The sequence below is a fragment of the Camelina sativa genome, chromosome 9 (genome assembly GCF_030686135.1).
Source record: "Camelina sativa cultivar CO46 ecotype springtype chromosome 9, ASM3068613v1".
Classification (NCBI taxonomy): domain Eukaryota; kingdom Viridiplantae; phylum Streptophyta; class Magnoliopsida; order Brassicales; family Brassicaceae; genus Camelina; species Camelina sativa.
Window position 1 is genome coordinate 11,455,544 of NC_141888.1, and position 16,958 is coordinate 11,472,501.

Below are 16,958 nucleotides of genomic sequence, written 5' to 3' on the forward strand. Positions count from 1 at the left end.
CATCCGAAGCCATAGTGATAAAAGCAGGGTCGGTTTCATACGACCCTATGGAAGATGTTGCTGATGGAAAATTCGCCAAATTCACCGAGTTGATAAAACAAGATAATGTGTAAGTGTAGTATATATTACTCCGATGACATATTGATATCCTCAATCATTGATATAGTGTATCCATAATTAAAAAATTGCACAGGGTACACACCTTTTTCGGATTCCGCAAGGCAGATATCCTATTCTTCTCTACTCTTATATCGTCTCAAAAATGGGTCCATAGTCAGGTACATATTTTAAACTTTAACTACACGATTTTGGTGTGTTCATGGTTTCTTGTTGGATTTAAATCCCACAACGGGTTTGCATTTAACTGCATATGCAGCACATGGAGATGATTGCCCTAACGCTGTGGCACAAAAACGGAGAAGAAATGATAAAACAAAGGACCGTAATTTTGGACGACGTTCTGTTTTACGAGTTGACAAGAAGGTTCCAAGCATTCAACAGGAGCACAGTGAAACGGAATTTCAGATGGGACGAAGTACTCATTGACATCGTCAATGGAGAAAGGATGCACCACGAACCAAGGTTGAAGTGGGTTACAGATGTCGACGATATATATGCTCCAATGAACTGGAAATCTAAGCATTGGGTAGGAGTGGGCATAAATCTTATAACGAGACATGTTTCCATTTACGATCCTTTGATGACCTCCACCAGAGAAACCCTTGTAATGTCCCGGATCAAGCCGGTGTGTGAGATGATACTGTACCTACTTCAGAGGGTTATCGATGTCAACTACCCTCTCGATCCATTTACCGCTGAAAGGGTTAGCCTAGTAGGACAAAACTTGAGGACGGGAGATTGTGGACCTTTTACTATGAAGTTTTTAGAACTGTTGAGCATGGGTAAACCGATCACTGATTGCTTGAAGATCTGCGACAACAATATTGACAATTTCCAAAAGAAGTTCGCGATGGACGTCTACGAAGCTGGTATTGGTCCGATAAATTAAGTAGCGAATAAACATTCTTCCTGGTTGTACTTATTACTTTCACGCAGGTGGTCCATACGATCCGTAACAGTCTCTCAGGATGATTATGGTTCGCTGACTTTGAATACAATTTAATTGCCTCGCTCATCATATCATAGGATTGCCAGTAGGGACAAGTTAGTGTGCTCATAATGGATAGAAACTAAGCACCAACCATCCACCTAAAAATAAAGTCTATAACGGTAGAAAAACGTACGTCTGTACACAGACCATAATAAGGCCGTTCCTTAGTTGATGGTACGTACATATATGAATATACGTACGTCTGTACACAGACCATAATAAGGCCGTTACTTAGTTGATGGTACGTACACATCTGATAAAGGTCTAACATATACTAATACTGGTTAGAAAGACGTCATAATGATACATATCTACACCCTCCAATATACAAAAAACACTACACCTGAAGAGGGTTTACAAACAACCGATAGGAGCTATTTGAGTGACCAGACCTCGGAAAATCTAAGAACGACATCCTCAAATCCCACATGTTACCAAAATAATGACCAAACACGCATCTTCTATTAGCAACATGCGTAAAATCAATCTTCAATTCTGCAAAATCATACTGCTCCGGTAATGTACATGGAACCTCTTCAACTTTTTGATCCCGAGTTGAACTCAGCTTCTGGATAATCTACTGTCTCCGACGTAGAATCTAGTTGGAGAAAGCAGTCTCGGTCTGGGACCTCATCAAACACGTCTGCAGCAAGTTTCATCCTAATAGAAGGCATGGCCGCATCACATAGGCCTGTGTAATTTACTCCAAGAGCTATACACTCTAAGCACTTCAACGTGTACACACCACAGTCACCTTGTTGATAGTTCTGTGGGAGTGTTTTCACCCGGTAGTAACTAAATGCCGCCGCCCCGATATGCTCATCTTTGTACCTCCTGTTATATGCTTGTATCAAGCGTGGAATCATTTTTGCGAACGGTTTGCACTTCTTTTGTAGACTCTCGTCGGTTTTACCGCTGTTTATGCTATCGTAAACTCTTAGCCTCCACTGGACTAAGTCAGCTTCGATGGCTACCCAATGGTTGTTATCGAGGTTGTATGGGAAGAGCAGGGTGTCTACATCGTCAACCCACACTTTGTTTGTCATTCTGTATTTTGGCAGCCTTCCCACGTACGTCTCAAAACAACCTTCTCCAAAAACCCATTGATTAGAGGCTTCCATTTTAGGGAATTCGAGTGCCCACATACTAACAAACAAAGGATCGAGAAAAGCAATACGATCTGTTTTATATGGGGATGGCGTTTGCGTCCCCCTAATACGGAACATATGCATACATGTAACCATGTGCTGCAACACGAGTGACATCTATCAGGCATTAGTATACCATAGTTAACTGCGTCAAATGTTATGCTACGAAGCTTACCACATCCCATAACCAGCCGAATGTTGTAGTTGGCCACAATTGTTTAGGGGTCAGGAGGCGAAAATAAAATTCGGCATTTCCAGTGGAAGGTACTTTAGCCCTGAATACCAAAATTAACAAATCAGTTATAGATCGTAGTCCTCAAATCCGAATATAGACACTAATTATATACAACTCTAAATGAAGACTTACAAATCATCAGTTAGGAAGGACATCAGCTTTGCAATTTTCTCAGGACTTGCCTCACTAAAAGGATCGTACACTGCGGGAAATAGGACTACAATGTTGCTTTCACGTCGGGTCATTAATGCAGCTCGCATTGATTCGTCATTAGGGTTGGTGCCCACTGGATCTACTAATAGAAGATCAAGCTCTCTTGATGGAGGAAACACCTTTTGTAACAAATATGCAAAATACATGGCTTTCTCCTTATCTTTCACTGTATGAGACGATGCACGACTCCTGGTCTCATTGGTTAAATCCACAACAGATTCGCACTTTCGATCCGACGAGCGAGGGTTACCACCATTTACCGGATGGATAACATTAATAGGAACGTGTTGAGCACCTGCTCCATCAACTTTGTCATTATACTTTGCTCTTTTATCGCCTTCCTCTGTCTCCCAACTCTGTACTCTTTTGACACGCTGTACACTGTCTACCATCTGCTTTGGAATTCGCTCTACACTGTCCTCTGGTTCGATTTTAATACTCCCAGACCACATTACCTTATCCTTAATTGTTAATGGATTCCTAACACAACTAGCAACTGTATAACCATCCTTGTCCGAATGCTTTATCTGATATAGCCATGACTTGAAACAAAAGACATGTATTTGACGTTATTTACAAGACATTTGAAATATAATATGACGCTGTTAAACTAGAGACAAAGTATAAAAATTGCTAAATTGTGTGTACGAAAAAAATCATATATCAAAATAATAACAAAATTAATTATACAACTTCACAAAACTGAAATTGATATTGTTTCCTCGAATATATAAATACAATGACTTCATACTGAACAATAGATATATAATAACAATTTTATCAATACGGTACGCAGATCATACCTCCTCTATTTTTTGTTCGTCATTTATTAATGTAAGAGGTCCTTGCGTATGCGCTCCTCCATCCGTTGTGTTGATAACAACTTTCTTCAATAGTTGAACGTCACTCTCAAAGTTACCCATCCTACTCTCCATACCTTGAAGTTTGAACACAACTTCCGCTAGTGCTCTAGAAAATGATATCTGAATATTATCCATTTTCGCCCCTAGTGTTTCAACCATAGTAAATAACCTTCCACTACCATCTTCACCCTGCACACCTGAATGCTTATCTCCAGACGCCTTCTCTGCTGAACATTTGTCCCCAACACTTTCTTTCTGCTCCTTCGCATTATTGGGGACATTACGGATGCTGGTTGGGGCTGTTTCAAGGAAATCATCGTCACTTACCCCTGCAACATGTTGCCTCCTCTCCCTCTTCTTCGTATGTTCCCCCTTCCTTTTTTTTACACAATCCCATTCTCTTTCATCCACTTCGCCATTGATCACGTCTAACAGCAGATTATCCAGTTTCTTCTTCAAACCTTCTCCTACACCATACACACAATACTGTCCTGGCCAATCTGGATATATAAACTCCAAAGGTTTAGGTACTAAATGCTTCACCTGAAGCTGCATTTCAGATACCATAACTTTTAATAATCTATCACAAAGAAAAAATGCAGACAAATAATGTATACGTAAATTGAAGGCATACCTCTCCATTATTAAGGAGTTTGCTCCCGGATATGAAGGCTTCGATATCCTTCCTTGGCCTCCCTCCTCTCCACCTTAACAGAGGCAAATCTACACCTTCTCTTACATTCCCGTAGCTAGCCCCCAGCACCTTCAGGCTCTCAAATGCCCATATCAGCAATACATGGACACATCCATGGAGGGTATAAGCATTGTTAGGTAACCCAAGGACTTTGATGGAATCAACTAAACTCTTGAATCCAACCCTACCCCATTGAAAACTCTCAAATGCTTCTTCATTCAACGCCCGTTTAGCGTATTCCAGAGGAACTCGACTGTTCCTTGATAAACCAAGCACTCCAACATGAACAAGATACAACCGAGCTATCTGCGTCTTCATTTCATCAGACCACCCACGGCAGCTTCTCAAACCCTCAACTAGCTCCTCCCAGTTGGGTCCATTAAAAGCTTTCACCTTTAAAGCCGCCCATAAAGGTGTATGATCGACTTCAAACTCTGTTTCATCAATCTTCTCACAATTCAAACCACTAATTTCTTCATATTCATATAGAGAGAACCTCAACGGCTTTCCTCCAACCAAAAACCATACCTCCGAAGGAATGTTTATTGCCAATTGATTGGACAATAGATAATGGATGGTCTTCCCACAAAACAGGTAGTCAGATTCGGCTAGATCCAATAGAACTCCCAGCTGCGAATTCTTTCTTATTTTGTCATACACCTCATCACCAACAAAGCCTTTCAAACCACCAAGATTGGACAAACTACAATCGTGGTGCATGCTTCTCATCGGCAGTGGAAAATTACCAACCCCATACAACCTACTAGGATACCTCTTGCTTGACCCCATATCTACGACAGAAGCTTTAGTTTAGTTATTAATTCAATATCACAAAACATTTGTTGCTTAGATTAGCAACGAAGCAACATGAAGTCACACAAATATCTTCCGAAAAACAGAGCTCAACAACATACAGAAAACTAACATACAATATACAAGGCCTACTATGTAATACTCGGGTATAAGAAAACAGTAAGCAATAGAGACTAAACCACGATATAGAAATTTACCTCTGAGCAAATCGCTTTCTTTCCCTCCTCCTCTACTTCAAACCACCTCGCCGTCAACTGGCCGTCAATGGTCCTCCAGCCAAACGTCCTCCACACAGATTCTTTTCACGCCGCAAGCTATCTAAAAATAGCTGATCTCAACCCAACAATCGTAAGACAAACAACACAAAGATTCAAGAGATCGACTTAGGTTTATGATCTTTTTATTTTCCCCTTTTACGATCTTCGTTTTAAAAGAGAATGGCATAAATCGTAATAAAACACACAACTCAGATATAGAAGTAATTTGTAAACTTTTATGTGTTATTCTAGTAACACAGAAATCTCAATGTGTTAGTCTAGTAATAAACCTACTTTTATGCAATATTCTAGGTAATTTCCCTTAAATATATCATAGTTTCTGTTTGCATATTGATTTTGCTGTAATTTTTTAGTTGGAATGGAATGTAAAATATTTAGGAAATAAAATCTGAAATAATGCTATTTTTAGAAATTGTTTAATTAGGAATTAACTTTGTAAATAAGTTTTTAAATAAGTACAAATAAAAAGATAGAACCCCAAATGTACTTAAAAAATGTATATATAGATTTATAATTCTTATTATTATTAATTTGAACAATCAAAATTTTACTATCTAAGAACTTTTTCTCTCTTTGGATTTTTGGGGTAGTTTTTCTTTACTTTTTTTTGAAATTTTATTGTTAATTTAATACAATCCAAATTTTACTATCTAAGAACTTTTTCTCTCTTTGGATTTTTGGGGTAGTTATTCTTTACTTTTTTTGAAATTTTAATAATAATATTACCCAAATATAAATTAAAAACAAAAGAAAAATCCTTTATCTAATGATTGATCTAACAACGTGAAGACACTAAACAGATAAAGGTTTAAGATTTGTTGAAAAGCTAGGTGATTGGTCTGCGCCTTGTGCAAGCTTTTAGGATACTTAAACTCATTTTTAATTTTGCTGATTATTTTTCAAAACAAAAGTAATATATAAATATGCATAAAACTTATGTCTATTGTTTTAAAAAAGTAGATATAGAAAGACAATAATCTAATTGTTGTGAACTATATTATAAGTTTGAAGGCAACAACATGTTTATTAAGAGAAGAAATCAAAGGAGAAAGGATCTAGAGAGATGAGTGTAGATTTAAAGAGAAGCCGGAAAGAAAAATAGAGAGAAACTAAAGAGATAGAAAGACTTCTCATTTTATACTTCTTCTCTTGTACATAACTCTTATTTATAAAGTGAGGAGACACAGAGAGGTTGAGGACAAGTGGTGAACAAGTGTTCCAAGTGTTATTGCATGAAAAGGGACACTTGTTGTGATGAATACACACATATTTTACAACACTCCCCCTTGAGTATCCATCACCAGCGATGAGTTACACATTGCCTCATTAAAAGCCTCATCATGGAAAAACCCAGTGGAATGAAAAACCATGACGAGGGAAAAAAAGTACAGTAGTGTAAACTCCCCCTCGAAAAAAACTTCACTGATCTCGTAGATGCCGCATTCCAATATTATGAATATGCTTTCTGAATGTGGTAGTTGGAAGCGCCTTTGTGAATAGATCTGCTGGATTGTCACATGAGTGGATATGTTGGATATCAACTTCCTTCTTTTGCTCGAGTTCTTGAGTGTAGGAGAAAAATCTTGGAGGTATATGCTTTGTTCTGTCGCTCTTGATGTAACCTTCTTTGATTTGGACGACACAAGCAGCATTGTCTTCAAATAATGTTGTTGGCTCTTTACTGGTGACTATTCCACTCGATTCTTGTATGTGGTTAGTCATTGATCTGAGCCATACACATTCCCTCGATGCTTCATGAAGAGCAATTATTTCTACATGATTTGAGGAAGTAGCGACCAAAGTCTGTTTCTGTGAGCGCCATGAGATAGCAGTTCCTCCAATTGTAAAAACATATCCAGTTTGGGATCAGGATTTATGTGGATCTGATAAGTATCCTGCATCTGCAAAACCAACCAAAGAGTTTCTAGGATAGAATAATCCCAAGTCAATCGTACCTTGAAGATAACGGAGAATATGTTTTATCCCATTCCAATGCCTGCGAGTAGGGGATGAGTTGTATCTTGCAAGTAGGTTCGTAGCAAATGCAATATCCGGTCTAGTGCAATTTGCAAGATACATGAGTCCACCGATAACACTCATATAAGGTACTTCGGGACCAAGTATTTTTTCGTTGTCTTCACAAGGTCTGAATGGATCACTATCAACATTCAGAGATCTATTGACCATTGGAGTACTCAAAGGATTCGCTTTATCCATATTAAAGCGCTTTAAAATCTTTTCGTATAAATTGATTGATGCACAAATATTCCATCTTGGAAATGTTCTATTTGAAGCCCGAGACATAATTTTGTCTTTCCAAGATCTTTCATTTCGAACTCTTCTTTCATATGAGTTCTTGCATCATCAATCTGCTTTTGAGTTCCAATTATATTCAGATCATCAACATTTACAGCAATGATCATAAATCACGATGGAGATTTCTTTATAATGACGCATGGGCATATTTTATTATTAACATACCCTTTTTTCAATAAGTATTTGCTTAAGCGATTATACCACATGCGCCCGAATTGTTTTAATCCGTAAAGTCATCGCTGTAATTTGATCGCACTAATTTCATTAGACTTAGAGTCTAATGCCTCAGAAATCTTAAATCCTTCTGGGATTTTCATGTATATATCATTATCTAATGATCCATATAAATATGTTGTCACTACATCCATAAGGTACATTTCTAAACTTTTAGAAGCCGTTAGACTCATTAAGTACCTGCATGTAATTGCATCCATGACTGGAGAATATGTTTCTTCATAATCAACTCCAGGCCTTTGAGAAAAACCTTGTGCAACAAGTCGGGCTTTATATCGTGTGATTTCATCTTTCTCATTTCTTTTTCGCACAAATACCCACTTGCAACCAACAGGTTTTACATCTTTAGATGCAGTGACAAGAGGTCCAAAGACATTTCTTTTATTGAGGGAGAGCAACTCAAGTTGCATAGCTTTTTTCCATTTCTCCCAATCATGCCTATGTTGGTATTCTGATACGGACCTTGGATCTGGATCATCTTTTTCATGATCGATCTCTTTAGATACAGAAAAAGAGAATATTCCATTATCATCATCGACTTCATCTCTATACCATAATATTCCATTTTGAGCATAGTTAATAGAAATCTCATATTTTTCTGTATCATCCTGAGGACTTTTCTTTTTATTTGGTTCTTCTTGAACTTCTTGAACTTTTTCATCTCCCATTTTCTTTTTCTTTCGGGGATTTTTATCTTTACAGCCTGTTGGCCTCCCCCTTTTCAATTGAACCTTAGGTTCATTAGCATTGCTTCCATCGAGTTCCTCTTTAGGAATTTTAACTCTTGATGGTGCATTTGTAGCGGGGATATATGACTTTGTCACCCTTTTTGTATCTATGAACGCATCTGGTAATTGATTTGCCAAATTTTGTAAATGTACAATTTTCTGAACTTCCAGTTCACGTTGATTTGTAGGGGATCAAGATATATCAAAGATGGTGTATACCATGTAATATCTTTTGGTACTTGTTTAATTCCTCCCCCTAATGCTGGAAATTCATCTTCAATAAAATGGCAATCGGAAAAACATGCCGTAAACATATCACCAGTTTGCGGTTCAAGATATCGAATTATACTCGGTGATGCATAACCGACATATATACCCAATCTCCTTTGTTGCCCCATTTTTTGTTCTTTGCGGTGGGGCTATAAGAACATAAACCGCACATCCAAAAACACGGAGATATGATATGTTTGGCTCTTGGCCAGATGCTAATTGTAAAGGGGAATATTTAATATATGCGCTTGGTCGTATTTGAACCAATGCCGCAGCATGCAATATAGCATGACCCCATACAAAAATCGGGAGGTTTGTTCTCAATATTAACTGATGTGAGTGCCGGTCGGCTTGCGGTACGGACGGAATGTCGGTTCCTTGAGACGGCCGGTTTATCGGAAACTTTCCTCGGACCAAACTTTGAAGGATGAAAGTAGGAGGAAAACAAACAGTGGGAACGGAGTCTGACAGAAAACAAACGAGCGGATCAAAAGATCGAACGTTGGCCTCGTCGTTGTAATGACCCTCACCAAGGCCAAAAATCCTTAAATAAAATTTCAAGGAAAAGACTCGGGGAAGACTTAAAAAGAAAGGAAAAGTAAATCAAATTGGAACTACCGAAAGAAGTCCGAGACATGTTCGCTAGTCGAAAAATGACCAAGCCAAGATGGAGTGACCGGGAGTACGGCCAAGACCCTAAGAAGGATCAAGAGTCGACGGGATGCTCGGAAAATTGTCCGAGAGGTGTGTCGGAGTAATCGGGAGTGTTCGAGAAGGAGTATCGAAGCATTTGAGTTGACCGAAGAAAATGACCGAGAGTGGCCAGAAAGATCGTTGGTGTCCGAATGGTCGAGAGATTTGGTCGGGAGGGTCGAAACTGTCCGGAAGGATAGAAAAAAGTTATCCGAGAGACCGAGAGGAGCTGTCAGCGTGTGCCAAGGAAATCGTAAGCGATCGACCAATGGTCGAGAGGAGTGCTCGATCGTAACGCGCATTGTCGAGAGGACCGACAGCCATTGTCCGAATGATCGAGAAGAGTGTCCGAGTGAGTCGAGAATCACCGGAGGGAGACGTCGGAGGTGTCGGACGAAGGATTGAATATTTTTGGGAAAATTCTTATTTCCTAAAAATTTCGACCAATCAGAATTAAGATAAGTGGAAGATTATTTTAATTAAGAAAGGAGTTAGTGGAGGAACTAAAAATTCAAGGAGATTAAGGGAGATACTGGATGATTAGCTTAATCAAGGGAGATTAACAAAGATGGAGGAATTCTATTGGCCAAGAACTATTCCTAAGCATACTTAGGAAGCATGCACAAATAATTGCATGTCCATGCACTAATGAGGAGATTTTCATGCACTAATACAAGGGAAATTAATGGATTAGTGGCGAGCAGGTATTGGGGGATGATGAGCACGCCGCACATGCAAGAAGAGAGAGACATTTTTCGAGATGCACTAAGGGAAGTAAGGGAGAGTCCGAGCTTATAAATAGAGGGAGTGAGGCTTCATTGTCCAAGTTTCTCATTTCTCTCATTTCCCTAAACACTTAAACACTTTAGCTTGTTTTCTCTCAAAGTCAAGAGAGGAACAAGAGAGATTGTCGAGAGAGAAATCAAGAGAGTTTTCCGAGAGGAAGCTCAAGAGTGATCGAGAGAAAGATCGAAGGAGAAACGCTTGCATCGAGAAGCGGAGTTGCTGCGATCGAAGCTATCGATAGAGGGAGCTGTCGCGATCAAGATATTGTCGAGTAAAAGAATGAGTTTCTGTCAAAGAGATCATCGAGAATAGACGGTGGTTCATCGAGTGATCATCGAGAAAACACGGAGTTAGTGTCGAGAACAAGCTGTCGAAGAAAAGGAGTTTCTATCAAAGAGATCATCGAAAGGAGACAGCGGTTGTGTCGAAAAGAGAGATCGGGAACGAGACGCGGTTTGATCGAGTAAGTTGAGAACCCGAACGGTCGAAGGAGCGGGGAGCTGTCGACACGAAGACTGTCTGATCGTGTGGTGCAGTGAAGTCCGGGTAATCATCGTCGACGCGCGAAAGGTGAGTCTGCGGTAATGCATGAAGGATAGTTGCATGTAGACTTGGTTTAAATTGGTTGCATGCATAATTTGGTAGGATTCATCTTAGTGAAATGTTTATCGATGGGCCCTAGGTGTAAAGAGTCTAGAGTATTCAAGTGTCCCTTGTTTATGTCTATTCGTCTTTGCATGCTGTGTGTAGTCTAAGAGTCTAGGATAGTTCAAGTGTCCCTTGTTTATTCTAGTGGTCTTAGCTAGTCGCGTAGGACGTAAGAGTCTAAGGTGTCAAAGTAGTTCCTTGTTCCCTTAGGTCGTCTTTCTCGTAGTGTAGCAAGTCTAGATCTTTCGAGTTGAGTCGTAGTGATCTAACCTCTCTTGCTTGTTTGTTGTTTTGCTTCTGCTATTGCTTTTGTTGCGTTGCTTTGATAACTTGCTTGTTTGTTTCTTGATTGGTTTCTTTGCTTGCTGGGGTAGTCGGGTTGGGGAAGTAGTATCCTGTTTAGGAAAGGGGTACCCAGGCTCACTGCGTAATCTTAGATTACTCATGATAATATTTTGGTCTTGCAGGGAAGCCTAAGTGAGTCTAGTGCCGGAGCGAACGTTAGGGTACCAGATAGGGTTTTTCTTTTGTGCTTGTAAAACCCTATTTTCGTATGTAAATATTTTCCGACTATCTTTATATATTGCTTTGATGATTTATTTTGATGACATATTTTAGTAAACTAATATATTCGGTTTTCAGGAAAAGATGGCAAGTTGCAAATGATACTCGGCCTTGTCCGGGCTGACACAACACACCAGGACACAAGGGTTGCAAAGCCTACGTAGTCTCGATCGCGGGTGGAGTTGTGCCAGGGAGGACCGGTCGGAAAGTCTGCAGCTTCCGTCCCTCGACCGGATCACCCTAGCGCAATTCCCACATCGTGGCGTCCTGTGGCTGTCCGATGGCCTTTGTGGCCATAGAGCGGTTCGGGGGTGTTACAACGGTGGTATCAAAGCGGTGTTTTCGAACCCGCGAGCACTTGTGCATTTCAAAGTTTTATCGAGTAATTGTGTCGCAAAAACATTAGAAACTTTTATCCGGTCGCTTGCTTGTCTAGTTATTGGGTGAACCTTAGAATGAACTAAGTAACTTACCTTATTTCTTGTGGGTTTTAGATGTCTTCAGGTGATTCAGGTTGCGGGGATGGTTCAGGGAGTGAGGGGCCGAGATATGAGTATTGGGAGCATCACAATGGGTTTCTATCGACAGAATCAGAGGGCAGCTAAGGGCCAAATAACTCGAATGATTATGATGAGGACGGGGTGTTGGACGCGGATGACACCAACTGGTCAATTGAGACTGATCCGTCCGAATGTTTGGAGGACACGGAGGAGTTGGAAGTTGATCAAGATGATCAGACTACTGTGTTCGAGATTGGAGAGCCAAGTTGTCTTCAAGTGCGATTAGACGTGCAAGGAAAGTTCGAGACTATTCCTATTGGAGATCATGGAGAGGCGGAAGTGGAGCTCACCGATAGATTGCAAAAGCTGCTATTAGAGCTTGTGGAGGATCAGGGTGACGCTATCAACCCCGAGAATGCGATGAGGGAGTATCCGGAGGCGATTGATAAGATCCTAGACTTCCTGACGTACGTCTATGTACCGAAAGAGGAAGGTGCCACTAGTGGAACACGAGTTGTGCCCGAGATTGGAGGCACTAGTGGGGAGCAACCTGTGGAAGAGCGACCAGAGACAGTTGCAAGAATTCTGCTAATGCTAAATGAATTGCACCCGCCGGAGAGAGAGAACGAAGGCGATGGTGAAGTGATTGGGCCGGAAGCCAAGGAAGAAGAAAATCCAGCCAATGGAGATTCTAAGAACGAGGAACCAAAGACCAAAGAGGTAGAAGTAATCGATCTTTTGTCAAGTGACGATGAAGGAATTCTGGTTTTTGTAGTGGAACCAAGGCGTGACCAAGACCCGATACCAAGAGACCAAGATCGAGGAGATGAGATCAGATTGGAGCGTGAAGAGGACGCGAGATGGGGAGCAGGTGCAAGTCGTGTTGTAAGAGAACAAGGTGGACCGAGCCAAGTTGTGAGAGATCAAGTTGTACCAGATTCGGAAGAAGAACCAGAACAAGTCGTGCCGAACCAAATTGTGCCAAGGCACAATAGTCCTATTCGAGTTGTGCCATTGCAAATGGTGTTGCCGAAACCAGAAGAGGAGCCGATGGATCGAGATTTGGAAAATCTCGCGTGAATGTATAAACTAAGGAGGTTGAACCGAGAACGAGTAAGACTCGAGGTAGGAGAGAGTAGCTCAAGGAAGAAAAGGCCGAGGATGTCGTACCAAGAGTTTCAAGCGAGGGAACGACAAGAAAAGCAGCAAGTGACCTTTCAACCGAGAGGCAGGCTGAGAGTACGAGCCGCTGCCCGGAAGAGAGTGGTTTATCCGAACCAAGCCCATATTCGGAATCAGTCCTACTGTGAGCTGTGCGAGGGCATTGAACATCAGACCAAGAATTGCTGGAGGACGGAGTTGAGAAGGATGTGCGACCCGACGAATGCGGAATGTGAGTGGTGCGGTATGCGTGGGCACTATGCCTATCGATGCCCAAACCCAGACCTTATGAGGTATACAAGACCATGCGATACGTGTGGAGAGTTGGGGCATTTGAACAACCATTGTTGGAGGACAAGACCACAACGTATGGCGATCCCAGAGAATGTTGCGTGTATGGAGTGTGGAAACGCGGATCACTATGCGTACAATTGTCCATACCGAGTTGTGCGAGAATGATTGAACTCATCCAGTCGTCGCGAAGAGATGGAAGAGAACCCGATAGGAAGAACTGATTGAGTGGAAGTGAACCCAACGGAACAGGCTAAAACCTCATTGTCTGCTGCTGCCTCCACCTCAACCAAGTCTCCCGCTGAACCGCCACCTGATGAGCCAGCTAGGGAGTGCGTGTGCATGTGTGAAGCATGTACTAGGCTCAGGAACTAGTAGAACCTTTTGGGGTTTTTGTGTAAGGGTTGGATAGTTTTCCTTTTGTTCCTAGGACTAACCTTTGTTGTTTTGTCTAGGATCCGAACCCTTAGAATTGTCGGCTAGGTAGTGTAGAACTCTTGTAGCTTTTCAATCGGTTTGTAAAGTACTTTATGTTCTCTAGCCGTATATCTTGTGGTACTATTTAACTGGTTGCTAATCTTTGCTTGTTTTTAGTACTTGCTTGATTGTTGCTTGAGTTTTATAGGTTTGCATAGTTAATTATATTGCATAATTACCTTGCATTATTTAACGCGGTCGATGAGGATTCACATAAGCCACCACAAAGTGCGATCAGACACAAGAACAAAGAAGACCAAGAGAGTCCAAGAAAGTTCAAGAGAATTCGACTAAGGAAAAGACAAACAGTCAATGGAAAATTTATTCGAAAGAGAATTCTGGAGGAAAATGAGACAGAACTCGACAAAAATCGAAAGAAGAGTGTTGGAAGAAGGATAAAGATAAAACTCGACAGAAATCAAAAGGAGTAATAGAGCAGTGCAATTCAATAGACAGTGTCAAACAAATTGAAAGAGAAGAGGTCAAACCAGTCATGACCGGGGAAGTGCGAAAAATCAGTGCATAGTCCAAGGGGTAGGACAAAGAGGGTGCAAGAAGATAATGCACAAAATAAGAGGATGGTCTATGAGTAGACAAAGAGGGTGCAAGAAGATAATTCGCGGCAAAAGGGAGAAGCATTACTATGCTAAGAGGTGAGAACCAATAAAAGTTCTTAAACTCAATTTCATAAGTATGGGAGTCGAAGAAAGAATTCAAGGTGTTTTGGAGGAAGGCCATACGTAACCAAGAAAATCAAAAGGGGATAAAATCCTAAGGCGTGTAAGGATAAAGGAATTAGGTGAATCAAAGAAGCATCGTATTAAGGCCAATAAAAGAAAAAATACAAGTCGTATGTTGGATCATATCAAGGTGGAGTGAGTTAAGCTGTAAACTGAAGGAGGAGAGAAAAGTCAGGAACAAGCTGAAGAAAGAGAAGCATAGACTCAAGGAAGTTAAATGGTGTTCAAGTCATGGTGCAAAGAGGCAAGAGCCATAATAGTGGAAATCATAAGATTATAAGGACCTAAGTAAATGCTAGGGATGAAGAAGCTTTCCAAGATGTTAACGGGTGGTGAGGCCACGGAGATGAAATAACCAAGGAAAAGAGAATTCCAAGGAAGATATCGATGTAATGGTGGTCGCAAGGCAACGACACCTATGCCAAGGAGTATTAACATCCCAAGGAGATGAAAAGAAGGCAGGAGAATTCGGGGACGAATTCTAATAAGGGGGGAGAATGTAATGACCCTCACCAAGGCTAAAAATCCTGAAATAAGATTTCAAGGAAAAGACTCGGGGAAGACTTAAAAAGAAAGGAAAAGTAAATCAAAGAGGAACTACCAAAAGAAGTTACGGAGATATGTTTGCTACTCGAAAAATGACCAAGCCAAGACGGAGTGACCGGGAGTACGGCCAAGACCCTAAGAAGGATAGAGAGTCAACGGGATGCGCGGAAAATTGTCCGAGAGGTGTGTTGGAGTAATCGGGAGTGTTCGAGAAGGAGTATCGAAGCATTCGAGTTGACCGAAGAAAATGACCGAGAGTGGCCAGAAAGATCGTTGGTGTCCAAATGGTCGAGAGATTTGGTCGGGAGGATCGAAACTGTCCGGAAGGATCGAGAAAAGTTATCCGAGAGACCGAGAGGAGCTATCAGCGTGTGCCAAGGAAATCGTAAGCGATCGACCAATGGTTGAGAGGAGTGCTCGATTGTAATGCGCATTGTCGAGAGGACCGACAGCCATTGTCCGAATGATCGAGAGGAGTGTCCGAGTGAGTCGAGAATCACCGGAGGGAGACGTCGGAGGTGCCGGACGAAGTATTGAATATTTTTGGGAAAATTCTTATTTCCTAAAAATTTCGACCAATCAGAATTAAGATAAGTGGAAGATTATTTTAATTAAAAAAGGAGTTAGTGGAGGAATTAAAAATTCAAAGAGATTAAGGGAGATAATGGAAGATTAGCTTAATCAAGGGAGATTAACAAAGATGGAGGAATTCTATTGGCCAAGAACTAATCCTAAGCATACTTAGGAAGCATGCACAAATAATTGCATGTCCATGCACTAATGAGGAGATTTTCATGCACTAATACAAGAGAAATTTATGGATTAGTGGCGAGCAGGTATTGGGGGATGATGAGCACGCTGCACATGCAAGAAGGGAGAGAGACATTTGTCGAGATGCACTAAGGGAAGCAAGGGAGAGTCCGAGCTTATAAATAGAGGGAGTGAGGCTTCATTGTCCAAGTTTCTCATTTCTCTCATTTCTCTAAACACTTAAACACTTTAGCTTGTTTTCTCTCAAAGTCAAGAGAGGAACAAGAGAGATTGTCGAGAGAGAAATCAAGAGAGTTTGCCGAGAGGAAGCTCAAGAGCGATCGAGAGAAAGATCAAAGGAGAAACGCTTGCGTCGAGAAGTGGAGTTGCTGCGATTGAAGCTATCGATAGAGGGAGCTGTCGCGATCAAGAAATTGTCGAGTAAAAGAAGGAGTTTCTGTCAAAGAGATCATCGAGAATAGACGGTGGTTCATCGAGTGATCATCGAGAAAACACGGAGTTAGTGTCGAGAACAAGCTGTCGAAGAAAAGGAGTTTCTATCGAAGAGATCATCGAAAGGAGACAGCGGTGGTGTCTAAAAGAGAGATCGGGAGCGAGACGCGGTTTGATCGAGTAAGTCGAGAACCCGAACGGTTGAAGGAGCGGGGAGCTGTCGACACGAAGACTGTCTGATCGTGTGGTGCAGTGAAGTCCGGATAATCATCGTCGACGCGCGAAAGGTGAGTCTGCGGTAATGCATGAAGGATAGTTGCATGTAGACTTGGTTTAAATTGGTTGCATGCATAATTTGGTAGGATTCATCTTAGTGAAATGTTTAAATGCACATCTAACTTGAATCACCATGCATGTTGAATTTGGATGCATTTTAAGTAAATTGG

The 16,958-nt window shown here is 41.1% G+C and overlaps 1 protein-coding gene across 1 annotated transcript; it reads right to left on the minus strand.

The window, feature by feature from the left end:
• Positions 1 to 1,647: 1,647 nt before the first annotated feature.
• LOC104715186 (uncharacterized) lies at positions 1,648 to 5,053 on the minus strand. The gene is made up of 7 exons (XM_087465458.1): positions 4,793 to 5,053; positions 4,205 to 4,711; positions 3,960 to 4,119; positions 3,511 to 3,869; positions 2,627 to 3,234; positions 2,435 to 2,534; positions 1,648 to 2,358 (listed from the first exon to the last, which is right to left on the minus strand). Exons 1-7 carry the CDS (start codon positions 5,051 to 5,053, stop codon positions 1,648 to 1,650), a joined length of 2,706 nt encoding a protein of 901 aa, XP_087321584.1.
• Positions 5,054 to 16,958: the final 11,905 nt, after the last annotated feature.

Excerpts from the sequence above, each read along its gene's own strand:
- LOC104715186 (XM_087465458.1), bottom strand. The coding sequence starts at position 5,053 with ATGGGGTCAAGCAAGAGGTATCCTAGTAGGTTGTATGGGGTTGGTAAT. Across the intron at positions 3,870-3,959 it reads GGATGAAAGAGAATGGGATT|CCCCAACCAGCATCCGTAAT; the intron begins GTGTAAAAAAAA and ends TCCTTGAAACAG. Across the intron at positions 3,235-3,510 it reads ACGAACAAAAAATAGAGGAG|ATAAAGCATTCGGACAAGGA; the intron begins GTATGATCTGCG and ends TGGCTATATCAG.